The sequence below is a fragment of the Sceloporus undulatus genome, chromosome 10 (assembly GCF_019175285.1).
Source record: "Sceloporus undulatus isolate JIND9_A2432 ecotype Alabama chromosome 10, SceUnd_v1.1, whole genome shotgun sequence".
Taxonomy (NCBI): domain Eukaryota; kingdom Metazoa; phylum Chordata; class Lepidosauria; order Squamata; family Phrynosomatidae; genus Sceloporus; species Sceloporus undulatus.
Genome location: NC_056531.1, coordinates 16,472,001 through 16,491,545, shown reverse-complemented (window position 1 = coordinate 16,491,545; position 19,545 = coordinate 16,472,001). Strand labels below are relative to the sequence as shown.

The following is a 19,545-nucleotide window of genomic DNA, read 5'->3' as shown; positions in this document are numbered from 1 at the left end:
CATTATAAGATCTTCCTGACTGTAGGGCTGTTCAACAGTGGAACACATTCCTTCCTGGAATGTAGTGGAGTCTCCTTCTTTCGAGGTCTTTAACAGAGGCTGGATGCCATCTGCGATGAGGATGCTTTTGATTGAGAGTTCCTGCATGGGAGGAATGGGATTGGACTGGATGGCCCTTGGGTCTCTTCCAACTCTATGATTCTATGTCACTGGAATGGACTGCCTTGAAGGGTGGTGAAGGTCTTAAAACAAAGTTGGATGAGACTCAGTCGGAAGTGCTTTAGTTCTGTACTTCTGCGTAGCACGGGGCTGGACACGATGGCCCTCGTTGCCCTCCTAATTGTCAATTCTATGGTTCTACACATCTAATGTGGATGCCCCTCCCCAACTAAGTTCTCCCCAGCACCAAAAGCACATTCTGAAACTGGGGGACTGAAAGCAAGGAGAGGAGATTTCGGCCCCTGAACTCTTACGTTTAGACCTGTGGCAAGCACATGTCAAAATGCTGGGCTGCCTTGGAAGTTACAGTCCAAAAATAGCTGTTCCAAGTTGTAGTGCCAGGAGTAATAAGTAAAACATTGTTGAGAAAAGGTCCTCTTCTCTTCAAAGCCCAAATATGAGCCCATGAGGACCTGCAAGAAGTCACATAGCCACTGTCATGAGGGTTTTGATGGTATAATCCAATCTTGTGCCACAAGGTGGCATAGTGTAAGACATTCTTTCTCTATGGGCAGGTTTGTGACCCTACTGCCATTGTACGGGGAATGGGTCACTATAGGGAACCATAAATCTTTGAGGCAAGCAGAGGGCAGGGGTCGGCATCCCCAAATTTGAAGCGACAGAGTCCAGCTTCTATTATGGCAACACTATCCAAAGCTAAGGACTATCTATGAAATGAAACAACTGGCATAAAAGATGGAGAAGCCCACCATCGTTGAGAATCATAGATCACAGACAGCTGCGGGACCATTGTCCGCTTTCCGCAGATGAAAACTAGGCTATATTGTGGCCAAGCAACATCAGAATGTGGTCAACATGACAAACGATTTTATCAATGAGGAAGAATGAACAAACGAGAAAAAGGCCTGCAGTGGGTTGCTTTTGACTTAGCCTACTGGAACGGCAAGACCCTACCACTCCTCTCCTCTGCCTCCCTGCTGAGTGAATGGAGTACGAACTACGCTTCCATTCTGAAGTCAGTTTGCACGCAATGGAAAGGGAGGAAGGCGGTAGGGGGGAGGAGAGAGAGAAACCGGGTCATGTTAAAAGCTGCCTGAAAAAATGAGACTATCGGAGATTATTTGGGACTGAGCAGAGAAAAATGGAGGTAAATCTGGAACCAAAACTGGGTTCTGGGTGTTTGTGGGATGGGAGCACGAGCATTTTTGTGTGTTTTTGTGCACTTGGGGGGTTTTCTTTGTGGTCTGGGGGCAAATTTTGACATTGCGGAGGGGGAGCTGTGGAGAGAACGGAGGCAAATCAAGAGCCAAGAAATGTGGGACCCACAAGGCCACACGTTTTCCTGACCTAGGAGTTTTATCACACAGGAGGCCATTCCTGCGCAGAACGGGATTTAAAACGGGATTAATAAACCCAAAAATACCAAGACATGCAAAATGCAATTGTTTCCAGACACTCAGGTTAACGCAATAAACCGGTAGAAGTCGACAAACCGCAATCTTTTTTTACTTCCCAAGATTTCCCGGAATTAAAACAAAAATGGCATTGTGTCTGCTTTCTAGCCAGGTTTATGTCGGGTTAATGCACACTTAACTGCGACGTCGTCTGAATTCAATTGCGCGTTGCTTGTCTTTTCTACTTTCTGTCGGGTTAATCGTTTGAATAATAAATCCGCTTTTGTGAGGTTCCCCCCCCCACTTTAAATCCTGTTTTTGCAGGGATCCCTCCCTTGTGACAAACTCCCTGACCTTATATCTGCACAGTCCACTTTTTAATACCAATTAACATGATTGCTCTCGTCTTCCCAAACAGCCATTCCTCTTTTTCCTTTCCTTGGAAATGCCTAATTGGAGCACCTTAATGACAGTCCTTTTCGGTTTTCCTCCTCTGCCAAGCCCTCTAGCCTCCTCTTTTCTTTTTAAATTAATCTCTCCACTTTCCGCCGCTGGCAGCTAACTGATCCTTCAATGGGTAAGAACACAGAGCCAGATCTTGACATCTGGTCTCACTCAGCCAAAGGCCAACCAAAGACTAAAGTAATTCTTTGGCCCGCTGAGATATCCAAGGACAGAGGTCTAAGATTAATTCAACACCGGGCAGTTTGGTCAAGAGGGACAGGGTAGGTGCCGGCTGGCTTTCTTAACCTCTTTTGTTTCTATTTTCCAGATTCGATAGATTCGCCACACAAACCAAACAAAACACTGAAATAAAATTAGCATACTGCATTGCAGGGAGCGAGACGAAGAGTGGACAATCTACCCATTTTAATGTGAAGTTGAAGGCTTTATGGACGGCATCATAGTTTTTGGGGTTTTTTTTGGACGCTGTGGCCATGTTCTAGAAGAGTTTATTCCTGATGCTTCACCAGCATCTGTGGCTTTGGCATCTTCGAGAATGCTCTGCACCAGCCACAGATGCTGGTGAAGCATCAGGAATAAACTCTTCTAGAATATGGCCACAGAGTCCGAAAAACCCACAAAAACCTAACCATTTTAGTTTCTTTCAGTTCCCACCTTCCCCTTGAAAATTTGATTTGTCTTTTAAGTTGGAAAACTTTCTCAGTCTTCAGTTTGGTCTACACCAGGCTTTGAGAATGTTTGTTTTAGCATTGTAAAATCATAAACCTAGAAGAGATCCTAAAGTCCAACTTTCTGCCATGCTGCAAAACACCACTAAACTAAAGCACTCCTGAAAGATATCCATCCAATCTCCATTTCAAGATCTCTAAAGAAGGAGCATCTACCACTCTCAATAGCAGTCTTTTCCACTCTCAAACAGCTCTTACAGCCAAGAAAGATGAGCAAGGGAATGAGCAAATGAAAATACCTCTATCATTGTGGGTTATGCGATTAGGTCCTGTGATGACAATTCCCGAGTAGATGTGTTGGCAAAGTTGACTTTGCCACAAATCCAGATGTGCGGAGGAGGGCCGTGCCACACCACATCTTTTACTCCTTTGGAGCTCCCAAGGGCTGTAACATTTCATCCCAATCACTCCACCAATTGAGTCTGAGGAAGACCTTAGTCTACGAAAGCTCATGCTGCCAATTTCTTTCTTTCGGCGAGTGTCAAAGGTGCCACAAGATCTCTCTACATACATCTCAATCACTATTTAGGGTGATAGACACAACATCATATTGCTTTGGTGGCCCTTGCTGTAAACTGACTTCAAAACGGAAGCGTAGTTCCCCTGCCAAATCAGGACAATTAAAAGTTGTGTTATTCTTCCCAATCCCCATTTTTCAGCCAGCAAATAAATAACACCCATTCCTCTTCTGCATTAGTTAATTGCTAAACACTTATTTAATGTTTTAAAAAAGAGAGCATATGAGTGCATATCGCCCTGGGAGAGGTAGTAAAATGGCACACCGTGTGTTATTTCTGCCTTGCATTTGCAGTCATCTATTGCAAATATGGAATGGAGTTTCTTGGTGCAGAATATCTGACCTTTGTATTTAAAAAACTATTTTTCATGCTGAAAGGCAATGGGGGTAATTCCATACTGCAAACTAAAGGTAAAGGTTTTCCCTTTGACAGGGCTGTCAAGTCATGTCCGACTATAGGGAGCGGTGCTCATCTCTGTTTCTAAGCCGATGAGCCAGCGTTATCCGTAGACGTGGCCAGCATGACTGCATTGAACGCTGTTACCTTCCCACCAAAATTGTACTATTTATCTACTTGCACTTTTACATGCTTTTGAACTTCGGGTATGATGTATCAAAGCTATCACAACAGATAGGAGAACTACAGTCAAACTTTAAAATTGCAACAGTGCAAACCAGCCAACCCAACAATTATTACGCTGGCAAAGGGTCACAGTTATGTCTGTTCTACAACTGGGTCCCCTGAATTAAGGACCATAGAATTAGAATCATAGAGTTTGAAAAAACTGCAAGGGCCATCCAGTCCAACCCCGTTCTGCCATGAAGGAACTCACAATCCAAGCATCTCCGACAGATGGCCTTCCAGCCTCTGTTTAAACACCTCCAAAGAAGGAGACTCCACCACAATCTCCGAGGAAGGAGTGTCTTCCTCTGTCGAACAGCCCTTACTCTCAGGAGGTTCCTCCGAATGTTGAGCTGGAATCTCTTTTCCTGGAGCTTGCATCCATTGTTCTGGGTCCTGTTCTCTGGAGCAGCAGAAAACAAGCTTGCTCCCTCCTCAATATGGCATCTGTTCATGTATTTAAATAGGGCTATTATGTCACCTTTTAACCTTCTCTTCTCCAGGCTAAACATCCCCAGCTCCCTATAGGATATGGTTTCCAGACCCTTCACCATTTTATGTGTCCTCTTTTGGACACACTCCAGTTTCTCAATATCCTTTTTAAACTGCGGTGAATCCACTTTTCCTATATTTGTTGTTGTTGTTGTTAGCTACCCTCAAGTTGTCCTTAAGTCATGGTGACTCTGTAGATGAGACATCTCCAAGACCTCCTATCCTCTGCCTCTCTACTCAAGTTCTGACTGAGTCTAGTCTTCTTCTCTTTCTGCTACCTTCCACTTTTCCTAGCATCTACCTTTTCTAATGAGTCTTTCTTTCTCATGGTGTGTCCAAATACAACAGCCTCAATTTAGTCATCCTCGTTTCCGGGGAGAGATCAGGCTTTGTCTGTTCTAGGACCCACCCATTTGTTTGTCCTTTTAGCTGTCCATGGGATCCTCAGCACTATTTTCCAGCACCACATCTCAAATGAGTTGATTTTCCTTCTCTCTGTTGTCTTTACTGTCCATCTCTCACATATGTACATGGTGTTGGGGAATACAATGGCTTGTACAATTCTAACTTTCATGTCCAGTTGTTGCATGGTGGGTTCACCTTTGTCTCCTTCTGCACAGTACAGTCAGCCCTCCTTATTCACAGATTTTTTTAATCCACAGATTCAAGCATCCATGGCTTGAAAATGTTTTTTTAAAAGTATAAATTCCAAATATCAAACCTTGATTTTCCATTTTATATAAGGGACACCATTTTGCTCTGCCATTATATATAATGGGACTTGAGCATCCACGGATTTTGTTATCCATGGGAGATGCTGGAACCAAACCCCAGCGGACAACAAGGGCCCACTGTACTAACATGCAACAGCTTTGGTGTCACCACTATGATGTCTGTAAGACTTCCGCCAGTGTCACCCACCACATCTGCTTGCCTGGAAAGGAGCCCTGTGTGTGTGTGTGTGTATATATATATATATATATATCCATGCCAGCATTCTCTTCTGTGCCAGCCACAGATGTTGGCAAAACGTTAGGAATAAACTCTTCTAGAACATGGCCACAGAGCCCGAAAAACCCACAAAAAACTATGGATGCCCGCCATGAAAGCCTTTGACTTCACAACTTCTTAAGCTCTGGCAAAAAACAAGTTCCTGCGCTTGTCACTTAGGAAGAAACTGGTTGTATTTTCAGCAAGAGTTTCCATTTGTCTTTTTCTCTTTCCTTCTCCCCTTCTTCCCAGCCCCAAACACATGTTTTAAAAGGGAAAGGTGTGATTCCCTTCACCCCATTGCAGTGGAAAAGTGGAGAGGGAGAGATGGCCGAGGATGTGGAATGCCTCCCTTCGTCCCAGTATACCTGCGAGATTTTATTGCATTCTCATTTCTTGGAGGTGTTTTTTATTTTTAAAGAAAGCACCATTTACTGGTCAGGTGTTAAGTAATACTGGAAAGTGAAACCACATTTCCAAGGTGTCGGAAACATTTATTCTTTTCTTTTGAACGCCTGGGTTTTATTGCTCTGCTCTTATTGGCGTTTTAAACAGCTGGAGGAAGGGAAAGACGTGAGGAAGAGGCTGGGAGGAAAGCCGAATAACAGCCACTAAAATGATGAGGTTTTTGACCCTTCAGAATCTAACAATAAATCCAATCTTACAATAAATCTAATAATATTAATTTGGAGGCAATGCCAGATAAAGAGAGAGACAAACAAATAGGTTTGACTTCAACAAATGAAAGGAAGGAAAGACTGACCATAGGTCTGAATCCTACGGTTAGATTTTCTGGTTTTCCTTGTTAATAACTTTTGCATCTTGATCACTTTTGTTGCTTGGTCACATGTATCTCAGTCTTTATTGGTGAAATACTGGATGGTAATGTACTAAACATTTGGGGATATGTAAAAATATCCAATAAGCTTGCAGTGAGAGGAAAATGCTCTAAGTCTAAACCACGAATTCCATCATCCTCAGAGGCATGGCTTGAAACAACCCTGTGTCCCATCTCACAATGAGTCAACTCTAAGTAGGATCAAGGTAAGATCAATGTGGTCCCTCCACATTCGCTGGCATTAGGGTTGAAAGATCTCCATGAATGGGGAGGGGGGTTAAAAAAAACACTATTTCTTTTACTAAGAGAATACTGTACCTCTCTAAGAATCCCCAGGTTTCCCAATGCAACCCTATGGTCAACATCTGCCAGAAATTGATCATAGAATCATGCTGGAGGACCGACAAATGCCTAGAGAAGTGTTTTCTCTAGGAACTTGTAGGTTCTCTAGCACATCTCTATGGTCAACTTCTAGCAGTGTTGCACTGGAGGACCTAGAGATTCCTAGAGAGAACATATTCATCAAAACCACAAATGATCAAAGCCGCAAAAGTCAAAGCCACAAATGTGGAGGGCCAACTGTAACATGCATATCTTTCCGGCCTCTTTTCCTCTCTTCCTCATCCTCACAAAGAAGCCCTCCAAAGTTGGCCAGGCCAAAAGAGTATCTGGCAGAAATCCGTCATCCAGTGAGTTTTATGGCTCACTAGAGACTGGAACCTGGATGTCCCAAGGGCCTTATAAACTACAGAATCACATCACTAAGGACATTACCATACAAAGCACTAGTGATGGAACTGGAGTGGAAGTACAATATGTGACTCTTTCCCCTTTCCCACGACATTGGCACTCATCTGTTGGTGACCAGTTGTCCTAGCATTAGCGCATAACTTTGCTTTAACAAGAGAAACCCATCAATTTATGTTTTAATATTAATAATATGTAATTATTTTTTTAAACTCTCATCATTAACGTTTTTACTTCTATCTTTTAAAATTATCGTAACTCGCCTTGAATCCCATTGTGGGAGAAAGGTGGGATATGAATCTTTGAAATGAATAAAATAAAACCAGCAACCGCCAATATCGCTACTTTCACACAACTGCGCAATTTAGTATGGAAATTGTGAAGTCAATGCTGAGTGAGTGGGCACACCATGCGCCATTCTCCCTGCTTCTGTTATGTCATGAAGCATCCGGTTTAATGAAGAAGATTATTAGAGGATCCATTGATGTTGGATAAAAGGGGATGTTGCTATCTATAGAACCACAAAGTGTAAAACATGAAACAACACAGAACTCTAGGATCCCGAATCATCAGAAAAGAATTGTCCAAAGAATGTCGTGATTATCGGTCTGATCTCATCACTGCGATATTTCGGATGAATTTTTTTCAAAAATGCATGTGCAAAACAGGAGGAAAAGGGGGATAGAAGTGGGTAATGTATGTTGGGTGGAAAACTGAGACCAAAAACGTTAGTCACAAAGCTATCTTGCTATTAAAAGGTAACGCAGAGATAAGTGTTGCCATAGAATTACTGCTATTGTTTTAGTCACGTTAAAGAAATGGCACGAAGGCAATGGTAAGCACCCCGGTGTGGTAATGTCCTTAGTTTCTACTCTAACTGCTATGGTTCCATCGTACAGAATCCTAGGTTTTGCAGATTAGGGAATAAAGGGTCCGACTGGACAGGCCAAAATAAAGCTGCTTCAGGTCACTTTGGAGGTATGCTGTTTAAATGACACACACAACTTAAGAGGTCTGAAGCTACGCTCCGGTCCTTAGCACCGGAGCGTAGCTTTGGCGCAGCTTCTGGCCTCTTAGGACGCATGCATCATTTAAATAGCATACCTCCAAAGTGACCTGAAGCAGCTTTATTTTGGCCTGTATGTTTGGGCCCTTAGACATGCCAACCAAGGAGCTCTAATGTTTCCCCAAAATTACAAGCCCCACGATTCCACAGCATACAGCCATGGCACTTGAAGTGGAAGCATAGTGCTATAATTCTGTAGTGTAAAAGGGTCCCCGTCCCACTCCAATACTCTAACAGTGCTTTGTCACACTGTCATCCAGTGAGGTTTTATTGAATTGGATCTCCCTAACCCAGTACTCTGCAAGCACTACACCGAACCATTTCAGCTGTGACTATCTCAAGAACTGCAGTCAAAACATTCAGATTTTACAAGCTCGCTTCTTTCTGTTCCTTCTTCCTTCCTTTCCTTTCTCCCAGTCATCGCTGTCATAAATTTCCATATTTCAGAAGCTGCCTCGCACATTGCGCATGTAAAAAGGGAGAGATCTTTTAGATGAATGAATCTGAGAAAGAGCGGCCATGTGGACATGTGGGCTGTGGCGTTCCCTAGTCATAATAAATACAGATTTAACCCCATGTTTATTTAAAATGGTAACGTCCCCTAATCTCCAGACATTTACAGTTCCATAAAACATGACGGACATCCCCCTATTAGGTCAGGTATTATTAGACTTGAGTAGCCTTTTAAGAAAAGAAAAGCCTGGTTTAATATCAACAAATATAAGTTTTGGAAGAGGAAGAAAGGAAGGGGAAAACATAAATGTGACGAGTGAATGAGTGTGTGGTAAAAATGAAGATTGCAATTGGCTTCAATTCATATCGACTGGTTGTTTGCATTTTTTAAATGTTTATTCAGTTTACTGAGCCTTTATTTAAGGATGGATGTAACATTTGTGGAATTAAGCCCTGTGCAGAGATGGCAGACAGAATGAATCAGAGTGAATGATCTGTTCTTCGGTCAGTCTGGAAAGAATGTGTTACAAATAGTGAATAACCTGCAATGAATCCCTCTTTTTTGTGATAACTAAGGGAGAAGTAATTTATATTATGACTGTAACATAACTGAGAACAACTTCGCTCCTTTAGAAGGAGACGTTTTGGACGAGAGGTCAGTGGCTTCATGTGGCTTCAGATAATGTGTTTTAAAAATCAAAAGTAACTTATAGTACATTTTAAGAAATGGGAAACTAAAGCAGTTACTGTTGTTCATGTGTACCTACAACGGCAACTAACCACATTTGGAACCCTTGAACTATAGGTAATCCCAAACTCTATTCACTCTGCAGACAGGGTAAGGATTAGGGTTAGATTAGTATCTGGTTCTCTAAGGTTTACAGGCTACAAATGAAGAATCTGTAGCCTTGCAGCTTATATGAGTTGGAAAGGTCTGCTAGGTGTAGGAGGCCAGCCTCCTTCCTTTTCTCATTGTCCCTCAGCTGGATGCTTTGACTGGGAGTTCCTGCATGGCAGTGGGTTGGACTGGATGGCCCTTGTGGTCTCTTGCAACTCTATGATTCTTTTTAAAGGAATGTTTCAGGAACACCATAATTTGATTTCAGTTGGGAAGAATCAGGAGATGAGGTTTAAAGAATTAATTGAGAGTTTCCACACCTTTAATCCCATTATTTCAGATGGGCGTTTTTGATACATAAACACTACTATTCAGCAGTGTGAGGAAGTCACTTCAGGCATACAATTGCCAGTTCAGGGCAATTCCAGGCCCTGAGAAACCTGAGAACTAGGGACAGTGATCCCTAGTGATGTCATTAAGTGTGACGCATTAAATGCCAAACACATTTGCTCCATTCAGACACCCTCCCATGACATTTCTATACTAAGAGAAATATCTTAGCTAAAGATGGCTATTCCCAGATCAAGGTGAAAGGAGGGTATGGTGTGGGACAGACCGTCCAAAAAGGACGGTTTCCCGGCGCCTAGTTTTGGTCCGCGGGAAAGCCACAGCCTCCAGACCGCAGGACTTCCCCACGGACCAAAAGGAAGCTGCGAAAAGCAGGTTCTTCTTGCGATGCCATTATGACATCGCAGTGCACCAATGGCGCACTGGCAACATCATAATGGCGCCGCAACATGCAGACGCTATGTGTCCAGCACGTAACAATGGCGGCACCCATCTGTACAGGGCGCCGCCATTTTGACGCCTTCATCACATGCAAGGGGTGAAGGGCGTCTAGAAGCGCTGCCCCTCGGATGTGACAAGGGTGTCCTTTCGCGTCCATCTGAACTGGGCCTATGATACCTTCCCACTTACTTTAGGAGATGGGATAAGGATTACCATATATACTTGACTGTAAGTCGCCTTCACGTACAAGTCGATGGTAGGTATGGGGGCCAAAATTATGGATTTTGATGTGACCTGTGGATAAGTCGAGGGCAAAATTTAGAAGAATGTAACAAAGGATCTAAAGGACGAACCAAAAGAAAACAATGAGAAAAAATTGACAAAATTTCAGCAGGCATAACTGAGCTAAAGGCTGGATGGATGAGAAAATAAAGGGGGGGTCAGTGCTTCCATGACAGATTATGCTCTTGCCATTCACCAACGCATGATTCCCTTTTCTTTTTTACAAGAGTTAAAGTGCAGTAGCTACACTGACCCATGGATAAGATTAAAATTTCTGACTTATACATGAGTATATATAGTATTTAATTTAGCCACCTTGCTTTTATTCAGAAGGTGGATGCAGAGAAGAGGGGAGGGTGGGCTAGTCAAGTAAATACAAAGATCCCTGGGAGAGTGTCTGCAAGTTGCATCAACAAAATAATGAAGTCTTGCAAACTGTAGCAAGCTGGTGTTCTCACAGGTGAGGTGAAAAGCTGTACACAGCAATTTCCTCTGGCTCAGAGCTAAGCTCAACAAAACCAGACCAACTGCATCCTCTTGTCCTGCCAGGGCATAACCCCTAAAAACTGGAGACTCGAGGCCGGACTCTGAGTGCTGGCAATGCTACTCAGGTAGCGGATTATGAGAGTTGGCAGAAAGGTGTTGGAAGAGAGAGCTGTGCGCCATCCATGTCCTGCCCAAAGATACATCAGGGCACCCTTTCATTGCCATTATTGAAGAAGGATTTGACTGCTGGACCAATTGGCCTTTATATCTGGAAGGGAAAAGGAGCACCAACTTGTTCTTCACTTAAGGTGACAAAATATCATAGAATCACAGAGTTGGAAGAGACCCCAAGGGCCCTGATCCAGTCCAACCCCATTCTGCCATGCAGGAAATCTAAATCAAAGCATCCTCATTGACAGATGGCCATCCAGCCTCTGCTTAAAGACCTCCAAGGAAGGAGACTCCACTTCACTCTGAGGAAGGAGTGTCTTCCACTTTCGAACAGATCTTACTGTCAAGAAGTTCCTCCTAATGTTGAAGTGGAATCTCATTTCCTGTAACTTGCATCCATTGCTCCAGGTCCTATTCTCTGGAGCAGCAGAAAACAAGCTTGCTCCATCCTCAATATGACATCCCTTCAAATACTCAAACAGGGCTATCATATCATCTCCTGTCTCTGTTCCAGGCTAAACATACCCAACTCCATAAGTCGCTCCTCATAAGTCATAGTTCCCAGACTCTTCACCATTTTGGTCGCCCTCCTTTGGACATATTCCTGCTTGGACCAATGCTAGGAGATTCCAAATATTGTTGGCAAATTCGAGGAATCTACATCAATTCTTCAGAAGATAATTTCTTCAGCACCAATGAAAAACCTTAACAAATTAAGGAAGGAAGCAATCATTTTAAAATGTAAGGGAAATATTCTTATGGTGTGTGCATGGAGGGGAGATCATCCACATGTGTGATTGTGACGGGTAACTTCAAATGAGATGCACATCTTCCTCCCATGGTGTGTCGGAATACCTCTTTCAAGGTGGCTGCTTTAAAAAGGCCACTCTTGTTGCGTTGTCTTTGGCTAGCCTGACAGAAACAAAAAACACTGTTGTAGCTACAACAGTTTTTCAGTGGCTGGTACAACAAGGAACATTTTCTCCCGCCTGTCCTTAGTTCCAAGCCATCATTAAACCGGGTTCTGACGAAATTTCAGATTTGACCGCCAAACACCTGGGTTTCACTGGGGAGACTTACTGAGGTCAAAAGACCCCAATTAACTAACATGGGCAACTCCCTTGCTAAATCAGCCTGGCTTGTATTTTCCAAGAGGAAAAAATTCCCAAACCCAAACTGCCACTGGCAGGTTGGTATTTATATGTTAAAATGTCACCAGCATATGCCATATTTAGTCAGTCCAGTCCTACAACAAGATTACTTTCTGCTAGACATAAATGTCTGTTTTATTTAAGTTAGAATAAACTTAACAGTCTTGGGAACTGGTGTTGGGGGAGACGCTGATATTGCTAAAAGGAAAGAAACAACAAAAACTGAAAATCATGTAGAAATCATAGAATCATAGAGTTGGAAGAGACCGCAAGGGCCATCCAGTCCAACCCCATTCTGCCATGCAGGAACTCTCAATCAAAGCATCAATGGCCATCCAGCCTCTGTCTAAAAATCGCCAAAGAAGGAGACTCCAGCACTCTCTGAGAGAGTGTCTTCCACTGTCGAAAAGCTCTTACTCATAGAATCGTAGAGTTGGAAGAGACCACAAAGGCCATCCAGTCCAACCCCATTCTGCCATGCAGGAAATCACATTCAAAGAAACCCCAAAAGGTGGCCATCCCGTCTCTGTTTAAAGACCTCCAAGGTAGTGCGTTCCACTGTTGAACAACCCTTAATGTCAAGAAGTTCCTCCTAATGTTTAGGTCGAATCACTATTCCTCTACTTTGGATCCAATGTTCCAGGTCCTATTCCCTGAAGTAGCAGAAAACAAGCTTGCTCCATCCTCAATAGAACATCCCTTCCAATACTGTACTTAAACAGGGCTTTCATATCACCTCTTATGAAGAATCTATAAGTGTTTAATTCAGTGGAAAGATTTCTCAGAGTGGCCCTTGGCACCTCATGGATGTAGTGTGCCCTGGGCCCTACCCTCTCTGGGCATTATCAGGTTTCTCGCCACATTGCTGCAGTGAAGTGTGAAGGGAAACAGTGTTCCCAGGAACACAATGTTCCGCCTAGGGGTGTCTGCAGCCCTCCCAATGGTTACCGAAGTTGTTCTTGGCCCGGTCTGTGCATCATGCGCTCTCTAAAAACATCGCCTCCTTGAACAAATTTCTCACCCTGAAGAGGAAGTGTAAACTTCCTGTTCCAGGAGTGGAACAGCTCTGTGTGTGTGTGTGAATGTGTGCGATGCTTTTCTCTCGCAACCATCATCTCACATCTTCAGGGAATGGCCAAAGTGCGCTCCAGGAACGAAGCCTTATTTTGTGTTTACAACACTTTGAAGGAAAGAAGGGTGGAGGAGGAGAGTGGAAAATTCACTTGTTCAGAAATGCACGCCGGCGCATGTCCACTTTCAGCTCAAGATGTTCGCCCTTCACTTCCGCAATCAGACAAAACTCGACCTGAGGTGAATGAGGAAATAAATTTTCAAGACGTCTGATAAAAAATTATGCAAGCGTGTGACCTGGCTAAAAACGACAACTATTTGTCTATTTCAACCAAAACTATTTCCCACATTTAAAAAAAAAAATGTTGAGGTGGAAGAGTACCTGGCAAAGGCCTAAGCTCAGAAGAAGAAGAAATACAAAGAATTGATTCTTTGCTCCATGTTCTAACATTATTTGAGAATGTTAGGAAGGGAAGAACAAAGCATGGAGACTTTTGAGTAGCCCCAAAAGTTTAGCAGGGGCTGTCCTGGTTAATCCTCTGCCATCCTGCTTCTTCAGCTGCTTTTAAAATGTCCCAGTTTCTCCATGCTCCTCGTCCCAACTTCCCCTTTGGCGCTCAGATTACTTCAATTGCTGCAAACTGTGTTCAAAATGCAAATGGAGTTTGTTTAATGGGGGAGTGAAGGAGGAATCTTGCCCTTCTCAGAAGGCTCAGGACAAAGGTAAACTCCTTTAGTCTCTCCTAGCATCTTCTTAGTTCATAACTTTTGCCTTCTTGGCCACACTCTGATGTTGCTTGGCCTCATGTGCCGGAGATGCATTGCACCACTGTTGAGTGGCAAATCAACATGGAGGTCAACTCATTGATTCAGTGCGCTTACACTAGATGTGACTACGAAATTCACGGGGTTGCCATAAGTCAACAGGTGACTTGAAGGCATGCACACACATACACACACTTTACTCCCAGCCACAAGAAAGTCTGTGTTCTCTGCAGTGCCGCTTCAAGACGCTTTGCTGTCACAAATGTTGCCCCCCAGCCAGAGTTTATTGTGCCCTAGAGATATTTTGAGACCTGAGGCAGAAAAGCCAAGCATTATCTCTCTCCTTTCCCATGGCAGGAACAATCCAATCAATCAGTAATCAATAATCAGTTCAACCTGCTGCTTGACCAGTCATAGAATCGTAGAGTTGGAAGAGACCCCAAGGGCCATCCAGTCCAACCCCATTCTGCCATGCAGGAAATCCCAATCAAAGCATTCTGACAGATGGCCATCCAGCCTCTGTTTAAAGACCTCCAAAGGAGGTAACTCCATCACTCTCTGACTGTCAAATAGCCCTTACTATCAGGCTATCCATCCTAATGTTGAGCTGGAATCTCTTTTCCTGTAGATTAAATCCATTGCTCCAGGTCCTGTTCTCTGGAGCAGCAGAAAACAAACTTGCTCCATTCTCAATGTGACCCCCCTTCAAATATTTAAACAGGGCTATCATATCACCTCTTAACATTCTCTTCTCCAAGCTAAACAACCCCAGCTCCCTAAGCCTTTCCTCATAAGGCATGGTTTCCAGGCCCTTCACCATTTTGGTGGCCCTCCTTCGGACACACTCCAATTTTTCAACATCCTTTTTGAATTGCGGTGCCCAGAACTGGACACAGTTTTGGGCACAGTCCCGAGTCCAGTCCCCACAGTCATAGACTGCAACCTCTTCGGGGGCAGAGACTTCACAGCTGTAAAACACAGTGCACTTTGATAACACCATATGAACAAACCTGATTTTTTAACCTTTGCAGCAAAGCTGGCTACAAGATGAAATCAATTAATTCTTTTGTGATGAAAGGGGATCGCAGTGTCTATTGTAATTCATGAAGGATGTGCAGTTTGAAATGATGGCACTCTTTTATGGGCAAGAACGGTTGGATTCTCTGGTATATTCTATCTGCAAGGATTTGGGGTAGATTATCTAGGATTCCCTCTTGTCTTTTATCTGTTAAGCCTAATGGAGTAAGTTATCTATTGCCCTCCAAGGAGATCATCTGTATTGCCTTTTATCGAGAAGGATGGGGTGCGAATCCTCTGCTTTCTTTTCATACATACATACCTACATATTAGAATCATAGCATTGGTGGGCTGGAAGGGACCCCAAGGGCTATCCAATCCAATCCAAAGGAAGCAATCTTTTTATGTGTATTATTTTCTATGTTATATTTTATATTGATGCTGGTCTTTGACCATAATAAAGAATTTCATTTCAATCCAAAGGAAGGATCTCCAAGTCCGATTATTGATCTGTTATTTTTAAAGCCACTTAAGATTGCCCTCAAAGAGCAAAATTCTTTGCAACTGTACATCCAAAGGAACGCAGTGTGGATTCTCTTCTATACAAAGATATATATACAAGATTTAAACTTTCTTTTTTTTTACTTTTTAAATCACAAATGCTACATCTGCTTTTTTTTAACTCTCCTTTTTTTGTCTCCGAAGATCTATGAGGATAATTACTCTATTTTCCTTTAAAACCTGCACTTCAAGATGAAAATGGGCAGCTTCAGGGCATCCGGGGGGCAATTTTTCTCTCCTTCGACCATCTGGGACTACAAGGATTACTTTAACACACCCCAGAAAAAACATACAATGAATAGAAGTACTGGTTTTGGGAGGGGAAAAGGCATTTTTTTTCCCAGATTTAAATAGCACAAGGAAATCCGTCAACCTATTTATAGAATCATAGAATCATATTTAAAAGGTAAATTGTTGCAGAAAGAGATTTAATATGCCGTTCTGTTATAGGTGACCATTACAATTTTCAGGCAGTGCCTCGGTTCACATAGAAAAATCGATCCGCCATCTCTTTCTTTGGTGAATGGCTTTGGCGAATTTCCCAATCTTACATGGAAATTATTTGTAAGTGGCTAGAAATTCGTTGCGGAATACTTTACATACTGTTTTTAAGCTGTATTTCTACCTTCTTTTATTCCTTTTTATCTGCACTGGTCTAGGACCATAATAAAGATTCTAGTCTATTCATTTGGGGATGGTGCTGTTTTCCTATCTATCTATAATTTACTGTATAATCTGAATTGTTATATTTCTGGTGACTGTCCCAAGAAAGGTGTGTGTGTATGTATATGTATATGTATACACACACACACACACGTAACAATTCAGATTATAAATGGGTGTACCTCTGCATGTGTCACTACAAGATTCCTCCAGTATATGGGGAACAAAATACTGCATTTTAACATATAGTCTCCCTCTCATATACACACAGAAAGGGCAGTTTTGTGGCATCCATTTTGCAAAGGGTTGTGTTGGTGGAAGCCCTGGGTCTGTTATAATTTGGAAAAAGGATGGATTGGGTTAAACTGGGGCAGATCAGTTCGGATTGGAACAAAACCACTCAGAAGCCAGCCACTGAGATACACTTGAGATCTCTCGGTGGATTTAAACATTTCTGGGTTGTAATGCAATGGGACAGCATTTAGTATTTGGGACGTTCCAGCCTCTCCCCTCAAAAAGGAACCACAGAAGGAAAACTGGTACGGATCTACAATTTGTACAGGAGGGTGAATGCCTTTGTTCAGTAAATAAAACACATATTTGTTTAGGAGTTAGTGCCATCTTTTTCATATCCTATTGATGGGGGACAGCTGGGGTTTCATTGCTTTCAGGACTCCTACAGTCGGCCCTTTTTATACACAGATTTTTTACACACGGATTCACGCCTCCACGGTTTGAAAATGTTCCAAAAAAAGTATAAATTTCAAATATCAAACCTTGATTTTCCATTTTTCATAAGGGACACCATTTTGCTCTGCCATTATATTTAATGAGAATTGAGCATCCACGGATTTTGTGATCCACGGAGGGATCTTGGAACCAAACCCCAGCGGATAACAAGGCTCCACTCTATTTTGTTCCTTGAGTTTCCCCTTCAGGATCGCACACACATCTGTCTCGCTGTGTAACGTTTTGGGATTGTCTGCTTTCATCCTTTCCCCAAATGACTGAAAAGAAACACTCTCAAACAACCCCCTCTTTTTGTTCAGATGATCTGCACATTTCTTAAAGACGGGGGTACAAAATGCAAAATTCTGCTGCCTGCTTTTTCCAACCCTTGCCATAATTAGATTTTCTTTCTTTCTTTCTTTCTTTCTTTCTTGAAATGGGTGGAGGAATTTGGATGCCAAGTCCAAAAGCACTGGACCCCAGCCAGTCTTGGGATTGAACTTAATGGGTTGAAACTTTGCCCGCGGAAGCAACAAATGTCAATTTTTATTCCATTTTTATGCAAGGAGGGTGGGGAGGAAAAAATCAAATATAAAGTGCAAAGGGACAGAGAAACTCGGCCTGAATTTCATTTGACTCCATCACCCCAAACCCCTAGTTTTAAAGCTGGAGGATATATTGGGGTCTCTAGTTTTAAGAATTGCAATGTGTGTGTTTGAAAGAGACCAAACACAGGGCCGTCCTCCGCCGCCCTCCAACTTTCTCTCTATTCCTGGGATGGTTTTTATGATGCTTCAGGCTTTCTATGGAGAAATGCTTCCATTCAGTCATCGTGGTCATTCAAGAAAGACTTTTTTATCCCATGATCATCATCATCATCTGTTCCATATGCCAGGGTTACGTTGCTCTTTCCAGTTCTTTCCCAGTTCCAAAAACCAACCAAGCGCCTCCGCCAAATTTTAAGCGAAAGGAACGAGAAAGGACAAAAAAAAAAAGCAAGAAAAGGAATTTCAACAGAATTGGATCTTTTCTTGGCACCCGTGAAGCTCCCACCTAATAAAAACTCCCCTCCGTCTGCTATTTCTTCCTATCCCACTATATATATATATATAATGTAGGCAACATCTGCCTGCCACCTTTCTCCACTAATTTTATACTTTTTGTTTAATTCATAGGAACTTGGAGATATAAAATGGAAATGGAAAAATTCTACTTACACATCAGAAAGTCCGCCTGGAAAAGACAGAGCCAGAGAAGCAGTAACTTCATCATAGTGAGGAAGAAGGGGCCAAAGTGGGTCTGATCTAATACCGAAATAGAGGATTATCTTTCAATACAGGTCACTTTCTCTTCTTCCAAGGACCCCTTGTGACCCCAAGGTTAACCCCGGCCCCAAAGATCCTTCCTCCCAGGTTGATCCCAACAGGGGATCATTGACAGATCCCTTTCTTGATCCCCCCTTCTGTCTATCCCCAACCCTATGCCTCCTTCCCACTGCTCTGCACTCCTCCTTTAGCCAAATAGGAAGAGACAACCAAGGGATTTCCTAAGCAAGTCTGAGCAGCTCAGACTTGACAAGTCCCTTAATCTGCCTTTACTCCCCGCCCTTCTCCGCCCCTACTCTGCCCCCCTCTTTTACAACAGGGAGAAATGAAGTTGGAATTAACAAGCCCTGGCTGGAAACCACACAGACACACACACCAATTTTGGCAGCTCTCCCCCCACCCCACCCCTCCTTCTACCCTTTCTTTCTTTCTTTCTTTCTTTCTTCCCTTCCTTCTTCTGACCTCCTTTTGCCTGTTACTCAATCCCCAGGCTGCAAAGATCACTTCTGACTCACTGGAGTAAATACCTACTCCACTCCTTGGCTCTGGCCTCTTTTGTGTATTCTATGTGTGTGTGTGCCTCTGTTTGTGGGTTTATCCTCTCTTCCTTCCTTCTCTTTCTTCAATGGTCCTTTATATAGTTCTCTTTCCTTCCACCCACCCAATGTCTTCCTTTCTTCTTTAGAGACTTCCTCTTCTTCTTTCTCCTTCTTAAATGGTCCTTTACTTCTTCTTCTCTCTTCCTTATCCCATCCTTTCTCTCTCTCTCTCTTCCTTCCTCTTCGTCTTCTTTCTCCTTTTTAAGTTTTCCTTTACTTTTCCTTTCTTCTCCTTCTCTCTTCCTTATCCCATCCTTTCTCTCTCTCTCTTCTTCTGTTTTTTCTTTCTCCTTCTTAAATGATCCTTTACTGTTCCTTTCTTCTTCTCTCTTCCTTTTTGTCTCTCTCTCTCTCTCTTCCTCTTCATCTTCTTCCTCCTTAAATGGTCCTTTACTTTTCCTTTCTTCTTCTCTCTCTTCCTTTCTCTCCTTCTTAAATAGTCCTTTATTTTTCCTTTCTTCCTCTCTCTCTTCCTTATCCCATTCTCTCTCTTTCTCTCTCTCTTTGCCTCTTCTTCTTTCTCCTTCTTAAATGGTCATTTTCTTTTCTTCTTCTTCTCTTTCTTCCTTATCCCATCCTTTGCTTCTCTCTCTCTCTCTTTTCCTC

General features: G+C 42.8%; 1 protein-coding gene across 4 annotated transcripts in view; it reads right to left on the bottom strand.

Moving 5' to 3' along the window:
* The window catches only part of CRLF1 (cytokine receptor like factor 1), a 35,701-nt gene extending 17,145 nt beyond the window's left edge, over positions 1–18,556 (bottom strand). For 3 of the 4 annotated variants that reach the window (XM_042442044.1, XM_042442042.1, XM_042442046.1), the window contains exon 1: positions 18,233–18,556. In XM_042442044.1, the coding sequence (XP_042297978.1) occupies positions 18,233–18,287 (55 nt within the window). In that variant the 5' untranslated portion in view covers positions 18,288–18,556. Of the gene's footprint in view, positions 1–17,062; positions 17,089–18,232 lie in introns of those variants that run through there. The other variant, XM_042442045.1, reaches the window with a different exon arrangement.
* Between the last annotated feature and the right edge of the window lie 989 nt (positions 18,557–19,545).